At 43.8% G+C, this 13,397-nt stretch overlaps 1 protein-coding gene across 3 annotated transcripts in view; it reads left to right on the top strand.

Annotated features, from left to right (window-relative positions):
- JAK1 (Janus kinase 1) overlaps positions 1-13,397 on the top strand; it is a 210,376-nt gene that overhangs the window by 169,855 nt on the left and 27,124 nt on the right. For all 3 annotated transcript variants that reach the window (XM_031465304.2, XM_031465303.2, XM_064493504.1), the window contains exons 5-8: positions 4,685-4,838; positions 8,091-8,254; positions 10,140-10,482; positions 12,053-12,238. In XM_031465304.2, coding sequence (XP_031321164.1) covers positions 4,685-4,838; positions 8,091-8,254; positions 10,140-10,482; positions 12,053-12,238 — 847 coding nt within the window. The remainder of the gene's footprint in view (positions 1-4,684; positions 4,839-8,090; positions 8,255-10,139; positions 10,483-12,052; positions 12,239-13,397) is intronic.

Consider the following 13,397-nt stretch of genomic DNA (forward strand, 5'->3'; position numbering starts at 1 on the left):
TGGTGACTATTTCAGTGGAAACCCAGCTCTGTTTTGGGAAGTACTCTTGTACTTTGATTGTAGTTTTCTGTTTTTAGATAATGATTTTGATAGTTTTTTGTAATGTTTCTTAATAAAAGACAAGCATATTCTTTGTTCCTTTTTAAGAAAACAAAATTTTCTTTTTCATCCAAATATACTTCCCTATCCACCATTAAATTTCTATAGAAACCTAAAGGGAATTCGTTGTGTGTTATATCTGCACACAAACTTAGAATATGTGGTTGTCTGTAATATGATTTTCTCAAAACCTTGCAAGGAGGGCGTGTCTCTCATTGGTAGGTCTGTTTATCTGATGGTCTCCCTCCTGCCCACCTTCCTTCCTGCAGTGTTCCACGTCATTCTGCAGAGGAATCTAAGCAGCTGTCATACTACATTTATTTAGGTCATTCTTTATTTTCTTTTCCATTAGCATGTTACAGTATCAGGAGTTTTGTGAGGCCCAAGTTCAGTAATTGACTCTGAAGAGAGTGCAGAATTTGTCTTCCAGTGTACGTTTTCTAGTTTTGTCTTACTTAGCGATGAGGAAGGTGTTAATTTTTTTTTCCCTTGAAACATTCCCTGTTGTTACATTTATTTATTTTTATTGACGTATAGTTGATTTACAATAATAGTTTCAGGTGTGCAACATAGTGATCCAGTATTTTTAGAGATTAAACTCCATTTGAAGTTCTTACAAAATAATGGCTGTATTTCCTTTTGCTGTACGGTATATCCTGTTGCTTATGGAGGATGTTGGTTTTGGTAGTCAGTGATCTAAAGGTTTTTTTTTTTTCTTTTTATTGTCTTATAGAGAGTAGTCAGCTTTTTTCTTAAATTTTTTATTGATTTATAATCATTTTACAATGTTGTGTCAAATTCCAGTGTAGAGCACAATTTTTCAGTTACACATAAACATACATATATTCATTGTCACATTTTTTTCTCCATGGGCTACCATAAGATCTTGTGTATATTTCCCTGTGCTATATACAGTATAATCTTGTTTGTCTATTCTACAATTTAGAAATCCCAGTCTATCCCTTCCCACCCTCCGCCCCCTTGGCAACCACAAGTTTGTATTCTATGTCTATGAGTCTATTTCGGTTTTATATTTATGCTTTGTTTGTGTTTTTTTTTTTAGATTCCACATACGAGTGATCTTATGTGGTATTTTTCTTTCTCTTTCTGACTTACTTCACTTAGAATGACATTCTCCAGGAGCATCCATGTTGCTGCAAATGGCGTTATGTTGTCGGTTTTTATGGCTGAATAGTATTCCATTGTATAAATATACCACATCTTCTTTATCCAGTCATCCGTTGATGGACATTTAGGCTGTCTCCATGTCTTGCCTATTGTAAATAGTGCTGCTGTGAACACTGGGGTGCAGGTGTCTTTTTGAAGTAGGGTTCCTTCTGGATATATGCCCAGGAATGGGATTCCTGGGTCATACGGTAAGTCTTACCTAGTCTTTTGAGGAATCTCCATACTGTTTTCCACAGTGGCTGCACCAAACTGTATTCCCACCAGCAGTGTAAGAGGGTTCCCCTTTCTCCACAGCCTCTCCAGCATTTGTCATTTGTGGATTTTTGAATGATGGCCATTCTGACTGGTGTGAGGTGATACCTCATCATAGTTTTGATTTGCATTTCTCTGATAATTAGCGATATTGAGCATTTTTTCATGTGCATATTGATCATTTGTATGTCTTCCTTGGAGAATTGCTTGTTTAGATCTTTTGCCCATTTTTGGATTGGGTTGTTTGGTTGTTTCTTATTAAGTCATATGAGCTGCTTATATATTCTGGATATCAAGCTTTTGTCCGTTTCATTTGCAAAAATTTTCTCCCATTCCGTAGGTTGTCTTTTTGTTTTACTTACGGTTTCCTTTGCTGTGCAGAAGCTTGTAAGTTTCATTAGTCAGCTTTTGACTATATGTAATTTCTAGAGATTCAACCTTATTTTAGGCTTTCTAAAATATTGCACATTGTGTTTTTGATATCCTCAGCCTTATCCTGTCTGAACATCTTACCGAAAGGCTTCCAAGCCAAAGCTAGTCCCATAGGGCTCAGGCAGCAGCCTCAGTAAATGTGCTTGTTTAGCCCCAAGGGAGCATGCTGGGCCCTTGGCTCTTCACAGAGACACGGCGGGATGTGGGAGAACCATGGCTCCAGCTGGTTCAAGGAAAATCTGCCTTCAGGGCTGCTCTTTAAAACAACTTCTTCCATCCTGGACTTCTTCTCCACCCTTATCCCAGGTATCCTTCCATACCATATGTAATGCTCATTCTCTCGTCGCCTTCTTCCCCTGACTTCTGTGCCCTCTGTCAGAACCCCGCACGGAGCTTGTGTATGTGGAGCACGTGGCACGTGGTGAGCGCTCAGAAGCTGTTAGCTGCTCCATTCATTGTTCCCTTTAGATCCTCTCTCCTGTCTCCTTCCAGGCAGAGCTCCGGAGCTTCTGGTGGATCCAGCTGTTGTATGAATGATGCGAACTCTCCGTTCGGATTTCCCTCAGCAGTCAGAGGGGTTGGCTGTGTCCTCCTCCCATTTTCTTTCTGCCCCGGTGTCAGATTTCTCTGCATCTGCTCAGCTGGTGGAGCTAGTTCACATCTTACTTTCTGTCTACCCGCAAGAGTGGATCCTGGGGGAGTCCTCTTGGCCTGTGCTCCGTTCTGCCCTTGAAGAGTGGGCTCCCCAGCCTGGGGACAGCATGAACACCGGCTCTTCATCAGCTGAGAGCCTCAGGCTTCTACTGTTCCCAGGCCTGATCCCCTCTCACATGGGAGGGTGAGGGGACAGTCGTGCAGCTGTGGTTCCTGCTGCACGTGGACTCTGGATGTGTGGTTCTTTCTGTGTGAGAGAGATGCTAAAGCACACGGTCACCTGTCCGTCACGTTCATAAGTTACACTGAAGATGGGCTGTATAGAATCACCTGAAAGTTGTAAAATGTTGATTTTACCTTTAAATTAACTTCCTTATCCATCCTTTCCTTTCCATTGTAATTGCTACTTCTTACTGTTTATACAGCCAAGCATGTATCAAGCACCTGTTACATGCCAGGCACTAGGGATTTAGTGGTGAGTAAGATGGCTGAGGCCTCTGTCCCCTCAAAACTCACGGCATTGCACACACTGTTGCCATGGGCACCGGCTTGCCTCTTGGCCTGTCTCATTTCAGTCCATCTCCCATAGGCCTTTCTTCCAGGGGGATCCTGCTTCACATGAGCTTGGCTCTTCTTTTGCCTTCTGCATATGGTCCAGACTTTATCACCTGGCGTTTATTTATTCTAGTGCCCTTTCCCTCCCTGGCCGTGGAGGGCAGCTTCTCCCTCCTCACTACTCCTGTGGCACCATATCTGAGACTCATGTCAAGGAACAACTTCGCTGTGAGGCACAGTGCCTGGGGCTCACAATGTTATCAGTGACCCACAAAAGTGTTTTAATTTCATGTAAAATCAGGAAAAAAATAAATATAATCCAGCCTGGAGTATAAACCAACACAGCTGTAAAATAAAACTTCAGTATTTTTTTATGGAGGAAGGGAAGATTCTGTGGGGTCACAGTGTAGTCCTGTTTGTGAGATGTGCCCACTTGTATGTCCCTTTATTATTGCTGGATTGGACTGATGGCTATGGGGGACAGGGAATTCAGAGTAGGTGGGGCTGTGCCCGAGAGCCCTTTGCATTCCAGAGCGTGGCACAGGACCTGGCGTGTCCTAGGCTCTGCGCGTATAGCTCAGTGACAGAGTCTGAGGTTAGTGGCAGCACTTTTTTGGGAGTAAGTTTTATCTGTTCCTTCTGCATGCCATGGTGATTTTCCATCAGCACGTGGGCACGTCAAGGGAGAGAGGCCCAGGCCCCAGCTGAGTCGCTGGCCTAGAGCTGTCCTGGGTCAGCTCAGCCCAGTCACCTTCACACATGCCGGAACCCAGTGTGTTTCTGTTACAGGTAACCAGGGAAAGCAGAGTTGAGAGAAAAGGTTTGTAGTCTTAGGTCACATAGCCTCTTGGAACTTCAGTTTTCCTCATCTATAAAATGGAACAGTGAAACATACCTTGTGCAGTTGCTGTGAGTGTTAAATAGCATAGTATACGTAAAGTGTTTTTTAATTTAATTCTTGACAATGCAGCTGATGTTCATGTATTTCTTCTGTTTTAAAACCTTGTTCGTTGTAAGATAAACTAGCAATTTAATAATAGCGATCTGGGAAATAGGAAACACTGCCATGTTAACTGTACATCTTGACTGTTTGACGAAACTAGATTTCAGAAATGTTCAAGAGTGAATAAAATAGGTCTTGGATTTAAGGCAGGGTGGCATTACTGAAGGTGAGGGGAATTGCTGGGCTGGCATCTAGTTCTAGTCAGCAGTGTTTTGTTATTTAGGAAGACACAGTGGAAAGTCAGAGGTACTATCTTTGTGATCTTAAGGAAGTCACTTTATCTCCCTGAGTCACAGACGAGGTTCTGGCAGGACGCTTTTCAGAGTGATTGTAAGAATGAAAAGAAAAGGACCTTATAAACAGTGAAGTGCTACACAGAGGGAAGGTCTGTCTATTTGCTTACTTTTCAAGGAAGTTCAGCCTCCAGCACTGATCACCCTGGATCATCTCTGCCACACATGCCAAGGTCTCCTTTCCCACAGTCATCTTCCTGCCTTCCAGGTTCTATTTCACCAACTGGCATGGGACCAATGATAATGAGCAGTCAGTATGGCGACATTCCCCAAAGAAGCAGAAGAATGGCTACGAGAAAAAAAAAGTTCCAGATGCAACCCCTCTCCTTGACGCCAGCTCACTGGAGTATCTGTTTGCTCAGGTGAGACGTTTGGGCTCAGGAGAACCTGGAGTTTGTGGGGAGGGTGAGATATGTTAGGGTTCACGTTCTCTGGTGCAGCTAACCCTGGTGATGGCTGGGATACTATATGGCCTGCTTCGTGGGTAGTTCTTGCCAACCCTGAACGTGCCCCAGGTGAGGAGGGGCAAGGGGCTAGTTATCCCTCTTGTGGGTTTTCTAGGCTTTACTTGTTCTCTGTTCCTTTGTTTTTCCCCCTACCATGTTACTTCTTGTCTGCAGTGCCTCCTGTGCAGAGAGCAGGGGGAGCTGTAAGCGAGGGACGGTAGTTCAGCAGGGCTGACACACTTCTCAGCAGTCACAGTGATGCTGGAGAGGGGGGAGGTGGCCACTTTAAGTCACAGTGGTGGTGGTGGTAGGGTGGTAAGATTAGACACTAGAAGGAAGCCAGAAAGAGAAGGTAGAGTCACCTAAATTATATTATCCTGAGATAGCTAACATTTTTGTTTTATGTGCTTCCTGATTTTACCATGCAGATATGTATTACGCACCATATAGTTTTTGAAAATATCTTATTGTTTCTATTTTATAAGCTACTTTTTAATTCTATTGGTGATGATCCTTCAAACATCAATTAAAAATATAGATCTTTGTTTTAATGGCTTCCTAGCAGTTCATTTATTAAACAAATATTTGCCGAGCATCTCTGTCCTTTTCACTGGGGCACTGCTGATATTGTGGCAAATAAGCGTCAGATGTAATTGAGTTGGACAAACAAAATAAGCAGATAAGATGATACATAGATAATACACAAGAAATTATGAGAGGTGCTATGAAGGAAAAAGCTTTTGTGACAGAGAATGGGGAGATCTGATTTAAACCACGTGATCAGAGACGGTCTCTCAAAAGAGGTGGCATTAATACTGAACCTTGAAGAGTGAAAAAGTGTCTGCAGCTCTCAGAGGGGAGTGGGGAAAGTACTTTTCTGCATAGAGCAAAGTTCTTCAGCAGCAGCAGTACTGGCGTTCGGGCTGGCAGATTCTCTGCTGTGAGGGCTGGGCCCTGTGGGTGTTCACCCACACCCCTGCCTCCGCTCACTTGGTGCCAGGAGCACCAGTGTGGTGGCGGCAGAGCTGGAGAAAATGGATGAATTTGCAGTTAATTTTGGAGATAGACTTGATCTGATTGGCTCATGGGTTGGATATAAACAGTGAGAGTATCTGAAGAATCAAAGGTACTTTGAGATTTCTGTTTTGGGCCACGTTTGATTGATAATGGCATCATTGCCTGCATAGGGGAAGACTGGGAGTGACAGGTTGGAGGAGGGCTGGAAACTAGGAGCTCTTTTTGAGAGACCTATGAGATTTCAGGTAGGAAGTTGAGTATGAGGCGGGAATCCAGAGGAAGAACTGTTCTTTATTTAACTAATCCTGGTTTCTGAACATTTTTGGTTTTTCTTGATTTTTCCCTGTTATGCTGTCACTGTTATAAAACAGCCTTATATGCATGTCTGAATATGTGAAATATGTGTTCTGCTTATTATTTCTTTAGGGCATACGTGTGGGTTCTGTGTGACAGCTCTGTCCCGTTGCACAGCTTTAACTATGCATTGCGCACTGTCCCCATCCTGTAATGCACCTGGCAGCTGGCCTCGCAGACAGCAGATAAGTGACATGAGGCACAGCCTCGGGCAGATGCTATGTGGAAAAAATTCAGTGAACTGGCCATTTGCAGATTGGTCTTTTTGAATTCAGCCTCCCAGTTTAATATATATTCATATCTGAATTCTTTTACCTTTTTTGGGAGAGGAAGTGTAGAGAAAGAGTGCACCAGACTTCAAGAATAAGTGTTGTGTTAGAACCTGACCTTTGAGAGGTTCACGAATGAGTTACTTGAGGCAGCTGCACGGTGATGTTTACAGAACATCAGAGCCAGACAGAATGGTGTCAGGCTTTGTCCTGCTCTACGCGCGTCGCTGGCAGAGATGATCATTGTTGGTCCTCAGTAGCTTGTAGAAGTGGTCAGTGTCCTTTTCTTACCTGAGAGAAACAAGAAGTCCCATTTTGGAAAAAGGGGAACTGCAACAGTGAGAAGGCTCCATCCCCAAACCACTAAACTAAAGTCCCCTCAGGGTAAGTGAGTTCTTAACGTACGTGGGAGCGCCACCCCAGATTCACCTCTGCCTCTGTCCGAGCTGGAGAAGGGCTGACGCGGTCACGGGCCTTGGAGTTCTGTGTATGCCGGCAGCGGGGTGCTGCAGAACCCCAGCCCTGCCGTCACGCCGGGGTTTGTCTCTCCACTCCCTGCTCATGAGGTCCCTGGCTCCCACTGCATCTCTTTCTCCTTGACTTTGGTTCTGGTAACTACTGAGGTTATATGTTTCTATTTGTTTATTCTTTCTTTCTTTCATGGACTCTCCACGTGGTCAGGGATGTGGTTTGGCTTACTCTTGTATCCGAAGTACCTAGGGTAACATCCGGCCCATAATTGGTTCTCATTAATCAGTAATTAGCAAATGAATGAATGAAGTTGTTTAATCTTTTGATGCCTTAGATTCCTCATCCATTAGGCAGAGGTGATGATGTTAGCATCCTTGTCACAGAGCTGTTGTGAAGATTAAATGAAATAGTAAGTGAAAGGAACTCGCACAGTCTGGCACTGAGATTAGGGTTTAATCAAGGGGACCCAGCATTGACATTGTCATGACTACTCTGTACAAGGCGGGTATTGGCCACTGCTTTTTTCGTTTTATTTTTTGTGGTTGGAAGCCCTCATTGGCTCTGGGAATTGCTGCGCACCCCCGTGAGTGAGGGGTGTATTTTGGTGATACATTTCACTACTGGAAACTTGAACAGAAGATTTTGAGACACCTTAACATGTGGTGCGAAGCAGTGTGGAATCTGGATTCCTTCTCCTTTCTGTAAATCTTTATCAGAAGAGGGTGTGGTGCCCCGTCATTTATTCACCAGTTCCCTTGCTCAGTACATGTTTGTGGAACTAATGAATGACCAGACCCCAGCCCACTGGTGCTGTCCAAGCGTAGTGCGTGCTGCGTTTCACCCTCACCTGCTTGGGAAGTCCCGCAGAGCCCTTCACGCCCAGCTGTTGAGAAAGAGCTTCCATGCGAGAGAAATTGTAAATCTCGTTAGTCTCACTGCTGTCCTGCTTTTGGGGTGGCACCTCCCTGTGTGGGGAGCCTTCCTCTCAGGATCAGGGACATGGGTGGACTCTTGAAACTAAAATGGTGGTTCATTTCTTCTCACCTCTGCTCCAAAGGGACAGTACGATTTGGTCAAGTGCCTGGCTCCCATCCGAGACCCCAAGACGGAGCAGGACGGGCATGATATTGAGAACGAGTGTTTGGGAATGGCCGTCCTGGCTATCTCCCACTACGCCATGATAAAGAAGATGCAGCTGCCCGAGCTTCCCAAGGATATCAGGTAACCTTCCTGCTGGCTCCAGAAGACTGTGGGGATGCTGTTATTTTTGTAGGTTCTCATGTATCTCAGTTTAACCACTGCCAGCTTTTGGCTGACTGCTGCTCTCTGCAGAGCCCAAGTCATTTTTAGAGTATTTATAAAAGGTAGCACAATTATATCTGTGTCCTGATCTTGAATGTTGGCTAACTGATGACCTCTGAGTTTTGCACTAGGGTGAAAATTATGGACTGGCGATGCCAATCAAATTAATGGCCCACGTGCCCTCCTCTTTCCTCTCTGCCCTTGATGAGCGTTGCCATCTGTCACTGCACTTTTTCCTGTTGTGCTGGATCTGTCCTAAAATCTTTCTCGGTATATCTCTCTGGGCAGCTACCTCCAATTGCCAGCTGGAACTAGAGTTCAGTAGAAGGCTGTTAATTCTGATGGGAAGCGCGATCAGTTGTTAACCTTAAGAAAATTGTGTTTACTTAAAAATATCATTTGCAATCAGGTTTTTGTGAAAAAATACTCAGTCTGTGTAACTTCTACCCATCTATGAAATACAGTCGATATACTTAGTGAGCTGTTGTGATTGTCGTAAGTCAAGACATCTTATTTTGAAGAGGGAATTATTTATAGCTGTGTTGTTTGTGACGGGCGGCACGCATCTTCTCTTAAGGTTACTTGTATCTCCTTGTGCGTGGCCGGAGTCTGGCGCAGACCACCAGTTGCTCCCCAGAAATGCAGGGACTGATTAGACGCGTGCTGCACTGCTACGTTCTCCTTTTCTGTGGCTTTTTGCTCTGGGTACCTCTTACTTATTTTTTCATGAGGCTAAAGTGAAAAATGGCAGCTCTTCTCTGATCTTCCTCTCTACTACATAAATCTGAAAACATTATGATATTTATTGGGAATAAATGCCAAACTCCACAGTTTTCCACTGTTGTGTAACCGTCCGTGCAGCAGGGGTTCCTCGGTGCCAGGTGCCTGCTCAGGCCTGGGAGCAACAGGCTGACCGGTCTCCCCACTTGTTTGGCCCCCAGTGGCCTTGTTCTCGTTTTCTTACTCTTCTTAAAGTCCTGTTCATACTCTTCTTCTTTTTTAATCTATCTGTTTATTTTTTATTGAGGTATAGTCAGTTTACAATGTTGTGTTGGCTTCTGGTGTACAGCACAATGCTTCAGCCATACGTGCACACACATATATTCATGTTCGTTCATACTCTTCTTAAAGTTGCCACCTGTCCTAGCAGAGTGTCAGTTTGCTGAGATTCTGTTAGTCATAGATACTCTCTCATTAGCCCCTGGACGGGTAATCTTTCAGTTTACTAGTTGATCCATTTAATAGATCTGGGACATCTTCACATGGCAAGCACTGAGTCTTCTGTATTTAATTAGCTTTTATGTGTTTCTCCCACTTCTTATAAAAAACAACATGTGGTCTTTGTAGAAAAGCTGTAAAACAGACGTCCAAGTGGGATGTACAGAGTGTCTGCAGTCGCTCTCGGCACCTTTCAGACTGCTTTGTAACGGATGCTGAATCTTAGTAACTGTGTTGTGTGAGTGCTGATGTGCACAGGAATCGTGACACCAGCAAACACACACATCAATAAGTCAATTTTGCCTCCTGCCTTTGTGACCCAGAAAATTTGATAATACCTGCAAGAATTGCCATTTCAGTAAGATCTGTGGAACATGTACTTCTCTGTTTTGTTCAGTCCCTATTCACTGCCATCTCCTTAGGATCATCCTTAGTGCTTGACTCCATCTGAGACCTCCTGGGAGCAGAAGCTACTTTCCCATGTGGCAACACATGGGAGAAAGGTTTATAGACTTGGGTTTGTTTCTGAGCTGCTCTCTCCTAACCTATACATGAAAAAGAGATGTATTTTTCTACTTTCTTTTAGCTACAAGCGATATATTCCAGAAACACTGAATAAGTCCATCAGACAGAGGAACCTTCTCACCAGGATGCGGATAAATAACGTTTTCAAGGATTTCCTAAAGGAGTTTAACAACAAGACCATCTGCGACAGCAGCGTGTCCACGCACGACCTGAAGGTGAAGTACCTGGCCACCTTGGAGACTCTGACGAAACATTATGGTGCTGAAATATTTGAGACATCCATGCTACTGATCTCGTCAGAAAATGAGATGAATCGGTTTCATCCGAATGACAGTGGAAACGTTCTCTACTATGAAGTGATGGTGACTGGAAATCTTGGAATCCAATGGAGGCAGAAACCAAATGTAAGTGGTGATCGGTGGGTGATCAAAACAGAACAGCCTGTGTGACACAGTGTGTTCTGTTTATCCTGTGGGAATTATCTCTCTGCATGTTCATCACCCCTGCCAGCTGAGTTTATTTTAGGGGCTAGAGACCATGTATTATTCATCTTTTATTGCATCTACGTAGCAGTAGATCTAAAAATAAATATTTATGGAGTGCTGTAGGGAAATAGAGGAATATAATAATAACATGTACAGTATATTGTAATAACAGACATTTACTGAGTGCTTACATGTACCAAGTACTTTTCTAAGCATTTTACATGTATTAGCTCATCTATTCCTTAAAACAAACCTTTGAGGGGATACTACCATTTTCCATATTTTATAGAACACAAAGAGGCACAGAGAAGTTAAGAGACTTGTCCAAGGTCATAACTAATAAGCGATTGTGCTAAGAATTGAATTTAGGCCTGTGGCTCCATGAAATAGGGTGATTTTTCCTGCAGTTTGAAGCTTCTTTTTGAAGTCTTTGTTGGATGAGGCAGTTGAACAGAATGGCTTAAAAGCATGGGTTTTAAATCTAAATAGACCTGGTTCAAATCCTAGCTCCACTGCTTACACATGCCTGGCCTTGGGAAGGGTTCCTCCACATAGGTCAGCAGCATACTCTTCACCTACGGAGATGGAGATGCTTAAAGCTGTATCTACCTCAGAGTGCTGTTGAGAGAGCTGCATGTCATTTAGCACAGAGCTTGGCATATAATGAATGTTTAATAAATTGTAGTTGCTGTCATCATCATCATCATTATTGTAAATAATAATATTGAGGTAAAGGTGAGATTCATTTTCTACTCCTGTTTTATTCTTACACTAAAATAACAATGCCAAACACCACGTGCATTCTATTTACTGTGGGAACTGTGTTATTAAGAACTTACCTACTTCTCGAAGAACCTTGTGGAGGTGTAAGAGCTCCATTTTATGGATGGGGAAATGGAGGCTCCAAGAGATGACCTAACTAGTTAAATAAGTGGCAGAGGCAGGAGCTTATCCCAGAGGTCTGGTCTCCAAGACTCATGCTGCACAAAATACGTGAACTTGTGCAGACACGTATGAATGACTCCCTAGGTTATCCAAGCATGGGATTCATATCTTCTGAAAATTCTGACTTGAGTGTTTCTACAAAGTCAAGACCATCAGTGATTGCTTCTAAAAGGAGAAAGCCAATGTTCTGTCCAGAATGTGTTTTCCGCCTGTTGAAACACATGCATCTGTCCGGGAGGGAGGGGACCCGATTGTGGACGCGGTCTGGTGGGCAGTTATTTCCCTTTCTGAGTTTATTCGCGTCTCACGGATTATGTGAAGAGTTTCGTCGGTGTGTCCATTAAGGTCTCTTCTGAGTGAAGTTCTTTGATGGGACCCAAATAATCCCACGGGTGCCGACTCTCTGTTCCTCTGTGACTCCAGGGGCGCTGGCTTTCTCCTCCTCCGCTGCAGGCCCTGCATTGGCTTCCCGGGAGCGTTGACCTTTTACCAACAGAAAGTGAGAAAGCTGACCTAACCTTGTCACTTTTATGCATCTTACCAGGTTGTTCCTGTTGAAAAGGAAAAAAATAAACTGAAGCGGAAAAAACTGGAAAATAAACACAAGAAGGATGAGGAGAAAAACAAAATCCGGGAAGAGTGGAACAGCTTTTCTTACTTCCCCGAGATCACTCACATCGTAATCAAGGAGTCTGTGGTCAGCGTTAATAAGCAGGACAACAAGAAAATGGTAAGTTTACTCCAGAAGCGGCTCTCCTGGGTCTGTGCTGAGAGGCAAACTTTGCTGACGACGGCTAGGCTGCACCTGCTTTTTCAGAGTTCCTGTCCCAGAGAGAAAGTCTCATGATCGTGTTACTTAGGCCAAAAAGTCCCTTTTCAGACACTGAATCAATGTCAGTTTTCAAGTTAATTGGGTACATTCTAGTGTCTTTCTTCGGTCTTCAAAGGTATGTCTGCTTCAGGGTTTGCTGTCTTCCCAAAGATACTTCAGCGTCGATGTTTTGTTCACCAATGTTGGCGGATTTGAAGGGGAAGGATCAGTGAGAGTCAGCATTCCCCGCCGCGGCTCCTGTCTGCTGAGTTGGGTGGATCATCCGGGGTGAGATCGGTGGGAAGCCCCGCTTTGCACTTGAGCTGACTGTCGGGCTGGTGGCTCCGGCCGCAGTGGCCACCCTCGTCGTGGTGTCAGGAACACCCAAGTGACTCTCGGACAGAGGAAGGGGTGTTCATCTCACTTCCTCTTTTTTTTGTATCACTTGAGAACATAATCTAGACAGGCAGGCCAGCGTGGCAGGGGAAGTGGGAGCCCTGCCAAGTAAACATGTTTGTGTCAGGGAAGTAAGTCATGGCCGGCTACGCGGGCAAATACTGTGCTGAAGTCATAACGCTCAGTGCTGGGAGGGAATCTGGTGATACGGTTAGACAGATGGTCATCCTTTTACATCTGGAAAACTTGTCCTTTTGGCATACCTTTTGGGAAAGCAATTTGGTAACGTATCTTAAAAGCCTTGAAAATGTCTGTGTATCACTTCTTTCAGGAAACTGGATCTGTCTTCTAGAAACAGTGAGGGGCCGGCAGTGGTCTATGAATGAGAATGTTCATCCCAACAGCATTTACAGTGTCAAAATACTGAAACTAGCCTACATATATGATCATAGAATGGGAAAATAAAACACAACTCATCTGAGTGGTAGAATATTACATAAACAAGTTGCTGAATTAAAAAAAACAATCTGGAAAAATACTTTATAAATGGGAAAAAGCAGAATATAAAACTATTGTTAGAGTGGAACTAATTTTGTTAAAAGTTTTTATAGAGTATGCATGTACATACCCATGCCCTTAGAAAAATAATCAAATATTAACAGCTGTTTGTTTATGATGGGAT

Source organism: Camelus dromedarius, chromosome 14 (genome assembly GCF_036321535.1).
Source record: "Camelus dromedarius isolate mCamDro1 chromosome 14, mCamDro1.pat, whole genome shotgun sequence".
NCBI classification, from domain to species: domain Eukaryota; kingdom Metazoa; phylum Chordata; class Mammalia; order Artiodactyla; family Camelidae; genus Camelus; species Camelus dromedarius.